This window comes from Orussus abietinus, unplaced genomic scaffold (genome assembly GCF_000612105.2).
Source record: "Orussus abietinus isolate OABI.00-Male unplaced genomic scaffold, Oabi_2.0 scaffold59, whole genome shotgun sequence".
Taxonomy (NCBI): Eukaryota; Metazoa; Arthropoda; class Insecta; order Hymenoptera; family Orussidae; genus Orussus; species Orussus abietinus.
In genome coordinates this window covers 82,938-102,170 of record NW_019395985.1, presented here as the reverse complement: position 1 = coordinate 102,170, position 19,233 = coordinate 82,938, and the positions used below count along the sequence as shown (strand labels likewise).

Genomic DNA, 19,233 nt, shown 5'->3' with positions numbered 1-19,233 from the left:
ACAACGGTAAACCACCACCCACAGAGGGGTGAATCGATACTTGGGCCCGCTTCGACCTATCGATGCGACTGTCGAGAGTCGTTCGATATACTGCATGTCGACCCAAAATGGCGGGGAACTGGATGCGCGAGAGTTACTGGCGGTTGGAAACTCGTGTGCACGCGGTGCGAACAATTCGCGCGCGAATTTGCTTTTTCGGTGAATAACAAGATTTAACGCTCGTTGTGACGACTGAAACGGCCTATTCTTTAGTTTCCTGTGATTTGTTGTCCAAAGCCACGCTAGACGTGAGGTCTACGGACGCTTGTGGACGCTTGTAACGGTCTAACGGAAAACTGCGCCGGACATAACCTCCAAGGCAATTCCCATCTAAAAAGGTACTTTCAAATTTATTATTAAGCGTTTCCTGATCTGTTAAGAATTCCGAGAGAGAACAATCGCTCCCTGTCTAAGCTGTGTGATCGTAGATGATACATAACACGAGTATCAAGTTTAATACCGAATTCTGGTTCCTCAGGAAAGATCTCGGTCTCTTCGGAAGAGATTGGCTTCAGCTTGACATCTCCGATGTTTTTCCTTTTACTATAATTTTTAGACTTATTTCACATGTGAATTTAAATGTTCTTTTACATGTTTTGGGAAGTTGAAACTTTGCTGGATCCAAGGTCATTTGTAGAGTCCGAGTTTAACGTCAAGCTTGGAATGTGTTTTTTTGGCTGATAATAGTGACTCGAATAATGTGTGTGCCATGACAAGAAAATAGTTTGTAGATTAGTTTATTAAATTAATAATATAAATAAATGCTGAGTCACAGGAAAGAGTCGGGTTTTTAATATACAGGAATTGGATAGAATTGTAGAGAAAAATCTGTTATCTGTTTATATCTATATATACAGTGTTTATTCGGGCTAAAAGTAGAAAATATAAAGCTATACACCCGAAATCTTGGGTGTCATCAGGGATAACGACTCTCACCTGAATGATTCCTTGCACCATTGGCTGCTCAAAATCTGTTACAAAGCAGCAAAACGATACTTAACGCTAGTGGACGAACTCTACAACTGCTGTTTGGACTCTCAAAACATGGATAGCAAGGCTATGAATTTTGGTAGCAAAAGCTAAAATCTATCGTTGCCCCAGTGGGTCCAGTATCCTCAGTGGTATTTCTTAAGAATAATTGCAACATTATCTATCGGCTATTATTTATGCCTGTGCTTATACTTTTATACAAGTATCCTTTACGAGATAACTTGATTTCCGTAATAACAAGGCAATTGCATCGCACAGCAAGCCATTGTATACACCAGCCCTGTGGACCACTGAGGGTATTGTGCGTTACTTGTGATATCAGATGATCTTAAATCTCGGTAGATCGCATGAATGAAATGGAGGAAACAGAAATGATATCTTAAACCCTCTCTCGATTCGTAATTGACTTGGGCCAGTACGTGCCGGACCTGCCAACATACCTTAACTCGTTGTATACAATTTTAGCCACTCGTTGGCACTTCTGGAAACTATTTTCTTCAATGTGCACCCTCTTTGTAATCGATTCTCATTCTGTTTTTCCTTTAACAGCAAAATCCGGAAGAAGATCCAAATGCCTTTAAATTTGAAACATACGTAGATTCTTTTCAGAAAGCCATCGATGAGTCTCCGATTAAGGTATTTCCATGCAAACACGTCTATCCATCCTGGGGAAATGTGTGAAACTCCCAGATGAGCCGAAAGGACCCAGAATTGAAATTTCATTTGCAATTCATGGCTTTGGGAGTTTACTACCAAGAAGGCTACGCGATCATAGTTGAAATCGGACTGAACCGCATGATCTTGCTGAGAAGAATCCAAGCCACCGAGGCCAGGGCACAGAGGGTAACTCCACCCCATCCAAAGTCCATGCTCCAGCTGGTAGAGAATCTCCTTGCTTTGAGAACCACTCTTGGAACGGGACCGCCTATGACACCATCCTCTGGCCCATCGACGATTCTAGCTCCTCGGTCTTGAGCCCTCTTGAAATGGATTATCGTCAAAGTGAACAAAGCAAACGTTGCTGAAACGTATAATTATACTTAATATAGTTCTGTTTTGACATTACTCATCTACATAACCTCAGAAGTAATGCCAGCAAAGACCCACAGACCTGCTAAGAGATACATCACTCCGGTGACGAGGACTGCGGAGATTTGGTGCCTGCAGAGGCCAAAGAAACCCACGAGCACCGCACATCCCAGAATTATCAGGCACACCAACGAACAGGAAATGCTGAGATTCTGCATCCCTGTAATACAAGATGAATCGGAGGTACTCTTTGTGACATTCCACGTCGTATGCATCGCACATTATCATTTTTCCCATTCTCGTCGAATTCGAAGGAGAATCATCGATCCAGAAATCATTGGGGACTTTCACCCAAGGACGTTCCCACGTGTTAAATCCAAGCAGAAATGACTTGCGTTTGTATCGTTATTACGTGCTTCGTTATCGCAATCCTCGGAACAGGATTATCGATCCTAAAATCATTAAGGAGACATGCCACGCGAGGTCATTCCCGTGTATTAAATTTCCGCGGCAATAAGCGGGTCGATCGACGAGTACACCCGAAAGGTCGCGGATAGACGCCAAGCGTACCGAGGACGACGAAGGAAGGTTGAAGGTCGACCCTGAAGGAATCGATCGCCGACATCGCGAAAGTACGATCGAAACATCGTAAAAAAAAGGTTCCAGAGTCTCCGATCCAGGATGGAATCGTTCCCTCCTCTCCAGGGATCGATTTCCGAAACGAAGGACGATCAACGATACTCACGATTCTGCCAGGCAGCTCGCATTTCTTCGTGAGCCTCGTCGGGGCTTAAGTAATTGATGCATCTCTCCTGAGGGAAGCCCAATTGACCCAGGAGGCGGATCTCCTCCTCTGGAAGACGACGGGTCAGGGTAACTCCGGATTAATCGAGACGCAGGAGCGATCCAAGAATATCGATTGCTCGGAGAGAGGAGTAAGGACCTCGTCTGAAAGATATTCGTCCCGGACCGACCCCCGAGCGGTTAAGGTCGAGGATCAACGGACGGGGATCGACGCAGCGCTCGATTACCTGGCAAAGAGACGCACATGGTCCAGATGCCGCCGTGCATGGGGATCAGGAAGACCGGCTTCCGACGGGGATGCCAGTTCCCCCGAGCTTGGAAGCCTGGTCCCAGCATCGCGACCCTCCCGTCCAGGTACCACGTGGTGCTGACGTTTGCCCTGGCGAGGGCCTCCCTGTCCCAGCCGACTTCCTCCCAGTGGTCGGACATGATCGCCCCGCAGAGGAGTCCCGTCGCTGGAGCGTTTCAACGAGGGATTAGTCGTGCCCCAGGGAACTTTTTCACGCCCTCGTTAACGGCACGCTTCGAGGGCTGGATTAATCGATCCATCGGTCGGCACGGAATCTCATCGCTGCATTCGCTCCGCGGTTAATCGACCCCGACTTCCGCAGGGACAAGTTTCCAGGACTGGGTTAACCGATACGCTCCGCGCTCCGGAATCCTGGGGAATCGCTTAAACGAACTCGTGCGCGCGCGCATTAGGATTTCGAGGGCAGGAGGGCGGCGCGGGGTCGATTTCAGGAGGACTCGGCGATGATTACCTGCGAAGGTGAGCGCCAGGGTGGCCAGGAGAAAGACGAGCCTGGGCCCGGGGCCCCTCGGGACCCGGGAGGGCTCCATTCCCGGCCGCGAGCGGAAACCCGCTCGGCTCGACGTCGCGAGTCGCACTGGCGGCAACTGGCTCCAACTGGCGCCGCCACCGCGCCGCCACCGCGCCCCGCCCTACTGCGCCTCCCCTGGGGCCTGGTGCCTCTCGCTAAAGATTTCACCCCTCGACGACGGTCTTTTATTTATCCCATCTTTACGAAGATCGCCGTTTCCGTCCCCCTGCCAACGTTAACCGAAGCGAGGGATGTCCTTAACGATCGCCACCTTGATCGCGATCCGTCGATTAATCTCGATCGCTGCATCGATCGCAGTTCCTCTGGCAACTCTTTCCGAGTGAATTTCGTTTCTCGGCGACAGCACGCGTCCCGCGTGAGCAAAATTTACAAATTTTCCCGTAACAATTATCGCATTCCACCCCACCGTTAACCGGACATGAATCGATCATCCTAACGAAGAGGAGTCGGAGGATCTAGGGAAGGAAAAGGAAAACGCATCGAAAGGAGAAAAGGTGACGATTGCGCGAACGATGCGCGTAACCTCGTCGAAACGAAGGTTCATTCGATGACGAAGAGCCATCAACGGTCGCGACCCTCGGTAATCCGATCTCTTTGCGCTTCCAGATGGCGGAGGTCGCGGACGACGCACCCCTGACGGACCCGGAGCTGGCCCTCTCCCAGGGGAAACGGCATCTCCTGGTGATGGACTACGCGATGGCGGTTACCGCCCTCGGCAGAGCCTGCGAGTTGCTCGCCAGGAAACACGGCGACACAGCCGATGAGCTAGGCGAGCCCTACGTTTTCTACGGGCAGGCACTCCTCGGTCTCGCCAGGGAAGAGGCGGGGGTTCTGGGGGGCGGCGTTCCCGGCTCGGAGGATGCCGACCCCGACGCCGATGACGAAGACGAGGACGTGGACGAGGAGGAGGATGCGCAGGATGCGCAGGAGGAGGAGAGCGGCAAGGTCGAAGCGAAGGAGAGCGACAAAGACCCGGAAAAGAAGAGCGCAAACGAGAACGTAATTGTGGCTTTGAATTTTTTATTCTTCCATATTATATTTCTTTTCGATAATTTGATTCAACCCTTCAAGCATCGACGTTATATTGTGTTCTTTTAGGAGAAACTAGATAGTCAGGAGTCGAGCGCTCCGGAAAGGACGACCGAGGACGAGGCGAAGGCCACGAAGAGCGATATCAAAGGTTCCGAAGTAGTGGCCAACGGCCTGGACGGTGCGGCCTCGACCTCCGGCTCGTCTCCGAAGAAAAACGGGGGAAAAGAGGACGAGACCGAGGACGGGGACGAAGAAGACGAGGACGAGGATGACGTGAACAACCTGCAGTTGGCCTGGGAGGTGTTGGAACTGGCGAAACTGGTCCTGGTGAAACGGGGTCCCCCGGGATTGAAGCCGCTGGCCGCGGCTCACCGGCTCCTGGGAGAGGTCGCGATGGAGAGCGGTAATCACCTGGGCGCGCTGGCCGAGCTCAGAGAATGCCTGAAAATCTTGGAGAAATTGGAGCCTCGGGATTCCGGGGCGATCGCCGAGGCCCACTATCAGCTGGGATTGATCCATTCTCTGGGAAACGAATTCGACTCGAGCATAGAACAGTTCAATCGGGCCACCGTCCTGCTCCAGGAAAGAATCGAGGAGTTGGAGAAGACGTCGGAACCCCCTGCCCCGACGGATAATCCTTTTTATACCGTAGAGGGCGAAATCAAGGAGATGAGGGAACTGCTGCCAGAGATTCGTGAGAAAATCGCAGACATGAAGGACTTCAAGCAGGAGGCCTGCAGGCTGTTGATCGAAGGCATCAAGAATAAAGTGGGCTCTGGCGCTGCGGATCAAGATGGCTCCGCCGGTGCTTCCGGCTCCGGGCTGGCTTCTGGAAGCGATCAGGCCAAGGCCAAGAAGGAGCAGAAGCCGGTCAGTGACATTTCGCATCTGGTCAGAAAAAAACGCAAGGCCGAGGACAAAGAGCCCGAAGGGGCCGCGGAGATTTCGCCGTGTAAGAAGCTCACTCCGGATAGAAACGGACTGAATTAGGGGAAAGAATCGGAGAAAAGGTAAGGATGGTAAATCCGATGTTGCCGAAGAGGCTCGCTTCCAGGGAAGTTCACCTCGGATAAGAGCCGACCAGGAAGGAAGAAATTCTGTGTCGGAAGAATGGTACAGATAGTGGTGGCTTAGTACTCGTGAACGAACCGTGTAGAGGTGACTACCTATCCAATTGTCTCGAGTGTTTTAGGCTTAAAAACTATGACTATCTGAATGGCTGAATTTTTTTATCCTTTGATATGATTCTTGGTAAACTTCTGTGTCATAGGGTTCTATTGCGATGGTCTCCTCTAATCGGTGGTTTAGTTAGTCTTTATGTATTGAGGTCTTTTAAAGGAGACTCGATGAGAAAGGACCGTCAAGACGATAGGGAACTCTGTGTAACTCTCGGAGTGTCCGTGCTCATACTCGACAGTTTCTTCTCCTGAAGGTGTGCTCTAACATGCATCGACGGAGTTAGTTAGGTTGTAATATTGTAAGTCCGGTTGATAAAAATTCAACGGTGTTCTTTTTTACGCTGTCTATTTCAAGATGGTCTCCCGGTTACAAGGAAGATTCTATTTGTTAAAAATAATAATAATAATAATAAATAATATACCGGTAAAGGGGTATTACTTATTCTTACTGTTCGCAGAGGAAGCGGTTTATAAAATTCTAGTCTACGATAGAATTTCACTGGTATGCTTAACGGTAGAAAAACGAAAGCAGTCGATTCATTCTCCGAGAAGTTCTTCGATCCCGTCATCCTTATCAGAACTTTCCTGCCGTTGTACGTTTATTTTATATCCTAGCGATTCTAACAAGTTAACATTGTAATAGTAGCTCAAATTAATTCCTGGTACTATGCGTTTAAGCTCTTCTATCGTAGCCCTCGCTTTGTCATCTTCACCGAGACTAGCATAATGTTGAGTCATGGTAGCGAACAGATCACCACGACGTACAGACTGCTCCAGGTCAGGACCGTATATTTCGAGTAACTGTCCAACCTGGATCGAGGCAGCCTCCGTATCGCCTCTGTCAAACAACCTGACCAAGTAAAATATTAACGTTAGTAACATTCAGTGTTTTCTAGGAGACTAAATCATAAGTTAACGGTATAAATTACTTTTTAATGTCGAGATATCTTTTAACCGCAGTCGTCCTCGTATTGACTACACGTACTGCCCTGTCATGGACCTCTGGGTCATTCGGAGAAGTCACTTTGGCAAGGCAGCGACCAGCCTGGTTAAGTGCATCGAGGGCCTTCTCGTAATTCTGGAACTCGTCGATTTCCACCTGGGCACAGGCCACGTAGAAGTTGGCCAGGAGGTCCATCGCCTTGCCTTTTGAATAAAAATTGATGATGTTCTTCAGGACTTCGGGCTGGTTCTGCCAGTCGAGGGACTGCAAGTAATTTCCAGCCATGATGTAGATCTCCCGCTGTCTTGACACCTGGGCAAAGAAGCAGATCTTCTCGGTGTCACCGGATTTAAGAAGGGCCTTCATTGCCCTGAGCTTGTTCCCAGCCTGGGTGAATTTCTTTGTGGCGAGATGGTAGTTGCCTTGCTCGAAGGCTGTCTCTCCGATTCTCTCCAGGATGAGGGTCCTCGGTCGTTCCCTTTCGGGGTCGTTTTCTACTTTCTCTGGCGTCACTTTCTCTGCAAGGTCCTCCGTCAGAGCTATTCCGTGTTGTTGAATCAAATCCAGTGCTTCGATGTACTTTCTACCCATAGCCAGCAAGTCCACTGCCTTCTCGATTTGATCGTTCTCCACAAAGTACTCCGCACACCTTTGGATCAATGCTGGATCCGAGTCCGCATTGACATCCATGGTCATCAGCTGGAGTGCGTTGTACTGGCGAGTTTTGAAAGCTAGGTCTAGGGCTTTGCGTAGTAGACCTGCCTTGTGATACAGCAATGCAGCCTTATCGGGCTGACCAACCTCTTCGTAATACTTCGCGGCATCGATTCTGGCCTGTCTGGGGGCCAGAGAAGCCAAGGGCCACAGCTCCTCCGACATGTTATTCTCCTATTCAGAAATCAGGGTCTCCCGTTAATCTCGGAAATATCTTCGGAGAGAAAGAGGGAAACATCTTCGTAGAGAGCTAACCTTGCAAACCCGTATTGCATTGGTATACGCCTTTGCCACGGTGTAAAAGTGAACCGCCTGAGTTACGTTGTTCCGCGACTCGTAGTGTGCAGCCAGGTGGTAAGCCGAGGCAGCATGACCAGTCCTTGTTACGAGTTCGCAGACCTCGTCCTCGCGACGCAGAAAACACAGGAGTCTGGTCATTGCCAGAGTGTCCTTGGCAAACTCGTAGAGACGCAGGGCCGCCTCCATATCCCCCGTGGATTCGATGTATTGGCCGTGCCAGTTCTTTATCTCCCTGGGTCGATCAGAGGTTGGTTCGAGAGGTTAGGAAACCCGGCAACATTTTTTCATGTCCATTCATCAAGTGACAGAGAAGAACTTACGGATCGTTTGTTTCTGTCAGATAAGCTTGAAGTTCCCTCGGTCTCGTAAGCAGCATCCTGGGCACTTCGAACCGATGACAGTCCGCCTTGGTGTACATATCGATGGCCTCCGATATCTTTCCTTCCTGCTCGAGAGCTTTTGCGTAATTATAGTAACTTGCCTTCTCTCGTATTTTGTTCTCCGAAGAAGCCAACTCGATGGCTTCCTTAAACTTTCCCTGGGCTTCTAACAGAGAACCCACTAGGTCTAATCTCTTTGCCTCTCGGAAAAGTCTTTCCGCGTCGTTCTAAAGATTAATACATATACAGACTCTCGTATCTACGCACATCCAGCCAATCGATTTAGGCATACAAAATGAAGTAAATTGATAATGCTTACGCAAAGATCGAGCTCAACAGCCAGGATTCCAGTTTTAGCCTCTAAACTAAGGTTTGCATCCTGCATAGCTTCTCTGAGAGCCCTCGCACCTCTGGCGTGCTTCATGTGGCCCAAACAGAGCATTGCCATGTCCAGCTGTTTCGTCTTGACGCACATTTTGGCCAAGTTTTTCCAGATGGCTTCGTTTCGGATAGTTTTGATGGCTTTGAATGCTTCGTCGGTGTTGGCGATACTCACGTGAAAACTAAAGTTCAAGATAGCCTTCTTCGTGGTCGCGTCACAGGTTCCTAAGTCCTCAAAGTCCCTCATGACCAGTCTGGTGATTTTACTCTCGCTGCCTAAAGACGTCTCGGAGTTCAAAATAATGATCTCTGGTGAGTGCACTCCGAGGAGCCTGCAGCTGTCGTCTCCGACAGGCCTTGCATCGTGGACTACGATGCCGTGGTCGGGTGTGGCAAACATCGTCACCAGAACCACTCCTGCGATCTCTTCCTGCTCGGAGTAGGGCGAACCAAAGCCATGGTATAAGTTAAATAGAGAACGTGAAATCAAGTTGTATAAAATCATTTCCTAACCTTGCTTTCATTCGATCGGAGCCTGGAATTGGCTTTGGAATCCCTTGTTTCTAATTTTTGAGCCCGACAGACCAACAGTCTAGGATCATCGGTATCCCAACAGTGAGCTGTCACTAGCCGACCTTTGCACCCTGCAGTTCTGGGTATCAATGAATAAATCTGATATATTTTTCCGTTAAACGGTAGAATGGGAAATGATTACAAATAGTGCTTACAGAGCACGATGCCGATCCTCATCGATATCTTCGATGTCATCGGTCGCACTCCGAGCAAAGTCGAACTCATGGATCCGATCGCTTTCGATATCCCAGAGATAAAGGATAGAGCTTGGCATCAGGTTGGCCATGGCAACCGTCACCGACACACATCGACAGTCGGAGTTGCACCTGGCTTCTATGATTTCGGCAAAGTCTGCAATGGCTTTGTACGCAGGCATCGGTCTGGTATAAAGCTTCGCTTCCCTCTTGCTCAGGTTCCAGATTTTTAAGACGCCATTCAAGGAGGACACCGTCAAGTAAGGCCCTGTTAACTCCATGTTGATGGGCTCTCCCTCCTCCGGAGTCATAGGTAAAGTCTGGATAATAGTTCCCTCAACGGAGCGTAACTGTACAAGATTTGGTGTGAGCAGAATGACGGTGCTCTCGAAGAGGAGGATTTTCTCGGTGTCGCAGTCAAAGGTGCCGAGATGATCAAAGGTTAGTAAAGAGTTTCTATACACCGCAACTTTCCTACTGGAAGAAACTGCTACGTAATCTCTATTCACCGCCACAAGTTGTACTTGAAGATCGGTCTCCAGAGTGCAGCTTCGCTGATCTACTTCGATCAGTATTCGACTCGGAGCTGACTGACTGGCACAAACCCCATCATGGTATGCGGCACACATTGGCTGTTGATGTAAAATAAAAACATTCGTGATACAATTCACTGCCAATAACGGATTTCTTAAAGAATGGGCTCCCCATGTTAGGTGTTTGACAGTCCCATGCACAGTGCATGACTCCGGCACAGTTGGCCAGCCATTCTCATCTGCGGTTGGTACGTTTCGTCGTCTCCACAGATATATCCTGCCCAAATTAGTACCGGCTGCCAAAGTCCCTGTTAATTGTAAATTTAATTAAAAAATCATGTTGTCGGGGGAACGATCCCCGATCGAGTTGAGAAATCTGTAAAAATCGAGAACAGGGCTAACCATTACTCCTGCAAAAGGAGAGACTCGTAGAGATCTCCTGTGGTGTGGCTGCATTGGCCAGGGTGGGCTCCGAAGGAGAAAGTATGTAAGTATCTCCGGTGTGCAGGTCCCAGCACCTGATGGAGAGTTCTCCCGTCAATAATGCCAAAGTGTTTGGACCGGCCCAACAGATAGCTTGTCCAGAGCGAGCACTGTCGATTCTTCCACTGCTGAGCTTAACCTGTTAAAAGTTGAAAATGAGAAAAATTATGTAATGGTTTAAAATTATTTACAAGTATATTGATAATAAAAAATATGTCGCATACTTTGGTTAGTTCGGTGAGTCGGCCGGTCGTAGGGTCTATCTGGAAGTGACCGATATTTGGACCTTCTGTCATTACGACAAGGGAATCTCGGTGACAGTGGTAGAGTAACGAGCGAACTGATGCGCCTTCGGTGTTGAGAACTTCGATGCACTGTCCTTGGGAATCGACAAAGTAAATTGATCCACTGACCGTAGCGATGTAAAAAGCAAAATTATCGCGTCGTACAGCAACCGCAGTGGGCGCCGCAGTTCGTGGACGCCACGAGCTAAACAGATCCAAAGCTCTCTCATCGCCAGCAACGGCAGCCTTTGCTAAACCACTGAAATTAAAGTCTCTATTCGCTAAGATTGTGAGAATTTATCAATATTTATTCAGATTGCACTCGCTGCATACCTAATATCCACACCAGGTTTAGGAGAAGAGAGTTTAAACGCAATACGCGTGAAGGAATCATTTAGTTCATGGTGGAAAACCACAAGAAGCTGCCCTCTCGAGTCGATTTTCCAACCAACTACTGAGCCAGCGGTGTCAGCCGATACTAATCGACCTCCATACTGACTCCATTGAAGCACGGAAATCGGATCTCTGTGCGGTGTTACTACAATGCCAAATTCTCCGGTCCCGGTATCGCCAGGCCACACCTAATAATTATTAGCATATACATTTAGATTTAATTAGGGGATATGAGAAAAGAGAAATACGAATGACTTACCCTTAGCTCTCCGCTTTCCCAACCCACGGCGAGCCATCGCCTCTCTGGGTGCCAATCTAAAGCTGTAACACGAGCAACAGAGTGGCCTGGAGATTCCACATCACGAAGAGGCTCCCCATGGTCATCATAGACTGTTGCAAAACCTCCTTTGTCTTGTGAGTATGCCGCAACCGCCAATAATGGAAATTCGTTATGCCAAGCGACGTGTGTGCAAATTGAGGCAGCTTCTACACTTTGTACCCGAGTGTCGAAGTATAATGACATTGTAGGAGTTTCTAAAAAAGAATGAGGCAGATTTTAACACACTAAATAATTAGTTCCAACGTGTCATTCTATTACATTACCTTAAACAATGACGGTAAAATAAATATCAGTCAGATTTCTATGTTTTACATTTCGTGAATTTTGCTGTTGAGAATTTGTCATGTTTATTCACTGTATGCATGGTTGCTTGGTAACGTAACTGCAAGGAATGTAACAGCAACATAACCGCAAATGACGTCGATAATGACGTTCACTAATAACTCTGCTAATAACGTAGAGTGTATCCTACCTTCCACGGTTGATAACTATATGTCGGTATTAGGTTCTACTTTTGCTTGGGTGTTCCGAGGTGCGTCGACAGATGGCGCCACAGTCCACTTGCAGGAACCGTTTATGAAATTTCAAGCCGATCGCCATTTTGAAATATCGATCGTTTGTGATCCATTCGTGTTTAGTGATGTTTCATCTTCCGAAAATATTAAAATTAACTGTCAGTATATATGTGTACATCCTGTCAGTAAATTCAAGTGTCGAGTGCCTCGCGTATAAGAGTATTTAACAGCAATCGATGACGTCTTTCGTCTTACCCAGCGTTCGGACGACTTAACGGCCACCGGTCAACGTGCTCTCAAGGTAATATACACAAAACATTGAAATAATTGATGAGCCGCGAGAATTGGCACTTTCATTTCAAGAATTATATTTAATTCCAATATGCAGAATTATTTAAAATCTTGCAGTTTTTCGTTCCGAAGGGGGAATCATAAGCAGAGGTTAGGAGAGTCGTTGCTGCTGCCATTTTCTTCCCTTTTGGGGAGCTGCGTTCTCAACAAGAGGTTTAATAAATGTTCTTAATTGAATGCCTAAGAACAAGGAATATAATGAATACGAAATAACAGACCACTCGTTTATTGTTTCTCTTTCAGCACTGATCTCGGGGATCTTAACAAACCCCAGACCTGCGGATGATTGTGGGACAATGAACGTTGACGCTATCACGCCTGCTGACGAGAAATGTAAATACAGAAGGAGACTTTGTGCCCAACCGTTTGTTCAAGGAATTCCCACATGAGTCGGTGAGAGAACAATTCTCTAGTTTCTTCTGGAAACGAATTCTTACGACTAGTCTTGCAATTACCATTCGGCCCCCTTTCGTGCTGGAGGGTTATTGTCTGCAAAGAGATGTCGCAATTGTTTATTTTTGCCGATGCACTGGCGCTTATACATATTTTTTGAGCTTGCTCTAAATATCTATATTGACATCGGTTGAGAAAAGTAGGCTTGGTTTTATACGATCAGTGGATTTGTTCTCTGATGTATTATTTTAAATATTTCATGTACTATTTAGAGAAGGAGTGATATTCTAGACATTTATTATTAAGTACAATTCGAAGTAGAATTGAAGGAACGAAGAGGAATATCGTCTGAGAAATATCAAAGAAAAATTATTTTGAATACTTTTTCCTTTCTTTATCGTAGCATTTAACATTGTGACCGGTATTAATTATTCGCGGGTTTTGATGGCCGAATAATTAATTGTTACCAGTTGAAATAGGGAGATAACACGGTATGAAGTACAAAAACAAATTTTTGAAATATTCTTCCTCGGACCATATTCTTTGATTTCGGGATCAATGTTAATTGCGGGAATTATCGGCAGATGCAAGTGCACAAATAATAATTAATCCTTGCGATTAAGAACAGCGAGAAAACACTGCGAGATACGTGAAAATAAATTTCTTGAACGTCTCTTTTGAAACGCATTGCACGATATCGCGGTGAATATTAATTATTAAGAGGAATTATCGACGCAAATCGGTGAATAAATAATTATTATTTCTCATTAATTGGTCGCGAGTGTTGTTCTGTTTCAATATCAGAGATAAATGCTTGAATATGTTTCATTTATTTTTCTCACATGATCGCGTATTTTAAAACCAGACATATCGAGGTGTCGTTTCTTCGTCTTTCGTCCGGAAATGTTTACGCCTCGTGGAAAGATGTTCTTGAATTTTAATTAGCGTAATTACCATACGATGGCTTGTTTTACTTATCGGCGGCACACCGATAACTCTTCCAACGTTAATGCCGCCATTATTGTATTTACAATATACAGGCATTCAACGGGTATCGCACAAAATATTGGAAATGGATAGACTAGTGGAGGATGAGACGTAAGTTTTAAGTTGCGCAACCGTTTACCTCCATTCGATTCGCGAAATTTCGGCCACGCGAATTATCCAATTGGCGGACGCGTATAATCTGAATCTACTTGTTCCATTGTCTTGCCGACTGTACTTATTCTATTGTCCGTATATACACGTACGAATTCTACTCGAACAAGTGGAATTGGGCCGCGCGCCTCGGCCTTGGGACTGCTGGAAAATATCCATTTGCGGTTTAGCCAGAATGACGTGAGATGACAAATCAGTGGAAATAATTATCGGCGTTTATGGGTGTTAACCGTGCCGAGCGGAAGCGTAGCTGAAATCAATCGTCGCCGTTTAAAGCAACCTTGAGAACGACCGGGAACCGTCCGGCCCTAGGTTCGAGACGCACTTACTCCCTGGACTCGCGCATTCACGTGGATAACGATCGAACGCACATTTATATGGATTACGAAACGCAGACTTGACCTCCGTCGCGTCCACGCACCGAAGAGGCCGACTTCCGCGTTGCGTGGGATATCTTTGAGGTTTAATTTCTTCTTCTCTTGGCCGAACGTCCAGAAGGCCGTAGCTCGTGCACTCGAATTTTTGATCGGTTATAGCTTTCTCTCTCTCGCGGTCCTTCGGAACGTTCGACCCGACGAAACGCATCGTTTCGATTTCGCGCTCATCCTCGGAATGCCCGATGCTAGTACGCGTATGACGTCGCCGAGGACGGCCACACCGAACGGTTGAATAATTGCCGCGCTAACGCGTGCCGTTTGCCTCGCGACGCTCGCATTTGCGCGTACGTGTATGCACGTCAAGTGCACCGAGGTGGGCGATCGTGGAAATTACGCAACGAGCGGCAACGCGCGGAACCGCGCGGAACCGCGCAGCTTCGGCCGGAAGGTGCGTCGAGTTACGACACGCTCTCTCGCATCGCGGGCCTCGTTACTGCGCCGCTCGCGCCTCGAAAACGGAAAACGACGGCGAAACGTCGGGTCGTGCACGGTCCGAAGGAGTTGTCCCAAAAGCAAGGCGGTTGCTCGGTAGCGTTCGAATCGCGGCACAAAAGGTATCCTTAAGGGAAGAGGTTGCGAAGGGGAGGAGCGGGATAGAAAGGGTGGATTTTTTAAGCGGCGAGCACGCAAGTCGTATCACTGGCTCGTCGCCAGGAGCCTCGAAATCCAAGTACGCGGATATTTCCGGAGACAAAACGACCCTACGCGTTCGTCGCGAACCACCTCGGCCCGATCGGCAAATCTTTGCGCAACCCTCGTTAACGAAACAAGAAACTAACTTGCACTTTGACGTATCCACCTTCGTTCCTTGACCCTCCCCACAAGGGAGACCTTGAAGCGTCCATTTGTCGGAGATCGGTATTTACGGTACTCGCCGTCTCTGACGTGCACGATTTGTCATCTCTCGTCCGTCGCAGGATACGTCCTCGAATCTAACGTACGAATGAAGAGTATCAACGCGTGGAACGTCCGAAATCGGGTAACCGGATGATCCCGACGGTCCCGTTGTTCGGTGCCATTCCTCCGGCCTGGGAAACCCGAGAGAGAAACACTTTCAGTTCGGAACTACTTGGCGAATCTAATTGTCTTTCTTTCTCTCTCTCCCTCGCGGATCATTAATTCGAGGTAATCACTCGTTGACGCGAACGCGTAACTCGGGGAGCAGCTTTAACGAAGCGACCGCGCAGAATGCACAAAACTGGGTCAAAAGTGAGCGTCCCACGCGGCAAAATCTCCGAGCTTGGAGAGCTATTTGTGCAAAAATCTGCCCCGCCCTCTCCGATCGCGTTTTCCAGGATTCGTCGGGAGGAAAGTCCGCGTACGGGACGTCTCGGAATGGCACGACCGGGAATTCTTTCGCGCGTTTCAATTCTAACCAGGTGGCCGTTCTTCGGGTCCGAGAGCGGAACGTAATTGGGCCGAATCGAGGAAGAGGTTCGATTTTGCCGGGCAGGAATGCACCGTTCGCATAGACGGGAGCCGCGCCCGGCTCTTTCCGTTTTCCGGTTCCGCGTCGTTACGGAAGCGCATCGCTTTCTGAAATAGAACCGTAGACCGATAAGCCGGGAACGATGGGTCAGCGAAAGAGCGAGCATGGAGCGAAATTGGATGGACCGAGAGCCATAAATCGCGTTATCGAGCCCCGACCTCTATGCCCGTAACGTATTACGAGCTCTCCGCTCCATTATGCGGTAGTTGTCCGGCTCTCCGAGGGAAAATCCGTTAATTCTGTAATCACTCGCAATCGAGACAAGGTGGTGCTGCGCGTAACTCTGTGACCCTCCGCGAGTCGTTCGATCGGAGATATTTTTTTTTGATATACCCTTGGAGAGAAAAAAGAACTCGACGAGAAGGTGGGGTATCGACGTCGGAACGCGAAGATCCGCCGGAGTGCATCGGTGATCACTGGCGCGATTACCACGGTAGATCGTCGCGGCCGTCGTTCCCGGGTAAAAAGGGATCGAAATCGATTCAACCCACTTCCCCGGCTTTCCTAATTGCGCCTAATTTGAGAGCATCGTCGACGAGGATCGCGTGTCCGACCTTTCTGACCCATTTAGAAGGCGGGCAGTTAATACCGCCCGAGTCCGATCGAAATGTCCGGAAGATCCAGGCGGGGCCGCCTGCCTCTGAAAAGTTGGAAAAGAACCGAGGAATGGCGAATCGAATCGGGGTTACGTCACTTGTCGTTACTCGTGCGTCCACGATGTCGGGCCTCGGGTCGGACCTGGGTCGAGCCACGGAGAGAGGGGACCTCGTCTTAATGCCATTAGTAGACGCGCGAGAACGACGTCGCGTTTGCTCGGCGTATTAGCGAGTCCGACACGGACTCGTAGGATCGTCAGGGGAGTGATTTTTGCACAAACTGACCTGGCCTAAGGTAACCTAGGTAACCTCCTTGGCGTGCCGCGAATTTCGACCGAAACTTTCTCAAAGGCCAACAGGTTGTTCGGCCAGGAATACTCGGCGCGGTCGTTTACGCCGAATTGCGTTTCATTCCGTAGCGCGTCGGAAATCGTCGAGCGAAAAAAATTTTTCAATGCCGCCGTCATCTATCGGCACGTTGAACGATCGTTTCGCAATCGATTACACCTTCGTGAATCACGGGTAATCTTAATTTGTAACGAGGATGTCTCACCGGTTCCGCTCTCGACTCGAAGGAGAAGGTGACGTCACTGTCGATCTTTGAAAAACGCTCGATCGCGAGACGCAACGTGCAACGACGCGACGTAACGCGACGCTGCTTCCGTTTCCGAAAAGCGAAAAGGTAAAAGCCCGACGAACCGGTGCTTCCCGTGGGAACTCCGGATGTATTTTTGGGGGATCCGAGGAAACCGAGGAGCCGATTCCTCGGTTGTTTAAGGACCTATTCCGTGGTGGCGTGATTCGCGTTACCAAGGACGCGATATATTTTGACTTAACCGGGAAGGGGGCGAATGTTTGTAAAGTGCATACGCCGCGTGTACCCCGAGATATAAGCCGGGTCGCGGAGATATACACGCAACGAGCGCGTAATGCTCTAATTCCATCCTCGTTTCCACGTAACAGCGATGCTCGAATAACGCTCGCCTTTTTCGCCGAGCCATTTCAGGGCTGTTCGCCGAGCCCATTAGGCGCGTTATTGCGTTATTGGCACGTTATGGCCCGAGGAATTTCCAATTTGCCCGTACCGACCCTTTCGAGGTGAAAAGAATTTTTTCTAAACTCTTTAACGCTCCCTCGAAGGAGCAACGAGCAGGACGCGCGAGGAAATTCAAAGGAAGACCTCGAGTCTCGATTTCGTGCATTTCGACCTGGCCGTGGAAAAGGCACGATTCGGTGCTTGCTCCTTGTCTTTTTTCCTTTCCGTTTCGAGATACGTTTCGAGTATCGGCAATAGGTCGTTCGCCCCCCTCGATCCCGGGTTGCCGGTATTCCTTTATTAGAGGAACCTCGGGGGTTATTTCGATTTTCTCCTCGGGCATGTCGCGATGAATGAAATTCTTCTGCGGGGGAGAGAAGGGGGCTGGATAAACGGTCTCTCGAATAAAGGACCTCGTAATCCGGTAGAAGCACCCTGGACCAAAGGAGCGGACATTTCGATCCTTGATCGTGCGTCGTCTTTACGAGATGTGCTCTCGAGGCGCGAAACCTCGGTTTCCAAACGTGGACGCGGTGACGCGGTGACGCGGAAACGTCGGCCTCGGGAAAACGCCAGGCAAAAATAGAGGTTATGTCAATCGCTGCCAGATGACGGAGACCCTCGTTAGAGCAACGATTTTAAAGTCTGTCGAATCCGCGACCGGCGAACGGAAACTGCGAAAATGGATCCGCGAAAACCCCCGAGGCTTTAAAAAAAAAAATTCGAAGCGATTTCGGCCGAGCCGTCTCCGCTCGGTTTGCCGTACGCGTATTTCCCTGGATTTATCGTTAAATAGGAAAAATGAATCGGGATCGAGATCGAGCGTTCCACGCCTGCCCACGTTTCACGGCCCCGAAGGACGGTCTTTCTAACGACACGGGCAATAGCGATGTGCCTCCGCTTCGCCGTGAAAAGTCGATCGAGGTGAGACCTTCGTTTCGTAACGCACCTCCGTAAGGTCGCATCTACGTAACGCTTCGGCTGCAACGAGGAGCAAACCAACTCCTCGCCTCGCGAGCGCGACTCCTGTGGAAAATACTCGCACTTGGATGTCTCCCCGTTCGGGAGTCTCAAGGGATCGGAAAACGGAAAGGATTTCTTCGTCCCTCCTGAACGTGCGCGCCGGCCGTAGGTGACGCCAAGCGACTCAATTTATTAATCGAGCCACTAGACGACGCATCGCGGTCGGGCGGACGAGGTATGGAACGCGTAAGTTGATTTCAGCCCATTGTCTCCTCCCCCGACTCGAAAGCCGACTCGAAAGCCGACTCGAAAGCCGACTCGAAAGCCGACTCGAAAGCCGACTCGAAAGCCGACTCGAAAGCCGAGTCGAAAGTCGAAGGATCGCCAAGTTTTCCGTTTTCGTCGGTCGCGGGGTGTCCGGTCATGGCCGGGGAGTTTCTCCGAGTCTCCTCGAATTTCCCTAGACGGAGAGGGAAAAGGCGCGTTTGGCTCCGGCCGGGCCGCGTGACGAATGCGCGTCGCGCCATAAAAAGGTAGAATAAAAAAGGAATTGCGGGGACCTCGAGCCGAGAGTGGGTCACTGCTAAATTCCGAGCGGCCATGCATCGTACACTCGGCTCGGGATATCGCATGCACGGTTGATGGTTGCGTCCTAGACCCGCTTCCGCCTTCGTTTTCTCGGCTCCGGACCTCCCGGCTCTCAAGGGGGGATCCCCCTGCGGGAGGACGGAACGAGGAGAGGAAAAGTGGCGCGTCGCTTTTGCGCGCTTTGCCGCGCTTTGCCGCGCTTTGCCGCGCTTTGCCGCGCGAGTTCCTCGCGACATCGACGCGTCCCTTTGTCATGCAAAGCCGTAATCTCGAGG

The 19,233-nt window shown here is 49.2% G+C and overlaps 3 protein-coding genes and 1 long non-coding RNA gene across 4 annotated transcripts; 2 read left to right on the top strand and 2 right to left on the bottom strand.

The window, feature by feature from the left end:
• The first annotated feature begins 10 nt into the window (after positions 1-10).
• On the top strand, positions 11-6,343 carry LOC105695003 (protein HGV2). The gene is made up of 3 exons (XM_012416211.2): positions 11-377; positions 4,311-4,703; positions 4,803-6,343. The coding sequence occupies exons 2-3, from the start codon at positions 4,311-4,313 to the stop codon at positions 5,724-5,726; spliced, it is 1,317 nt and encodes a 438-aa protein (XP_012271634.1). The 5' UTR covers positions 11-377; the 3' UTR covers positions 5,727-6,343.
• On the bottom strand, positions 1,643-3,702 carry LOC105695009. The gene is made up of 5 exons (XM_012416218.1): positions 3,624-3,702; positions 3,090-3,317; positions 2,804-2,911; positions 2,141-2,278; positions 1,643-2,050 (listed from the first exon to the last, which is right to left on the bottom strand). The coding sequence occupies exons 1-5, from the start codon at positions 3,700-3,702 to the stop codon at positions 1,791-1,793; spliced, it is 813 nt and encodes a 270-aa protein (XP_012271641.1). The 3' UTR covers positions 1,643-1,790.
• LOC105694995 (intraflagellar transport protein 140 homolog) lies at positions 6,247-11,819 on the bottom strand. Its single transcript, XM_012416196.2, has 12 exons — positions 11,696-11,819; positions 11,352-11,626; positions 11,033-11,280; positions 10,640-10,958; positions 10,335-10,554; positions 9,361-10,240; positions 9,146-9,284; positions 8,571-9,062; positions 8,192-8,478; positions 7,827-8,103; positions 6,844-7,745; positions 6,247-6,764 (listed from the first exon to the last, which is right to left on the bottom strand). Exons 2-12 carry the CDS (start codon positions 11,613-11,615, stop codon positions 6,452-6,454), a joined length of 4,341 nt encoding a protein of 1,446 aa, XP_012271619.1. The 5' UTR covers positions 11,616-11,626; positions 11,696-11,819; the 3' UTR covers positions 6,247-6,451.
• A 236-nt stretch (positions 11,820-12,055) lies between these two features.
• Positions 12,056-14,567, top strand: LOC105695012. The gene is made up of 3 exons (XR_001103572.1): positions 12,056-12,248; positions 12,356-12,451; positions 12,542-14,567. It is a non-coding gene; the product is annotated as an uncharacterized LOC105695012 (long non-coding RNA).
• The last annotated feature ends 4,666 nt before the right edge of the window (positions 14,568-19,233 follow it).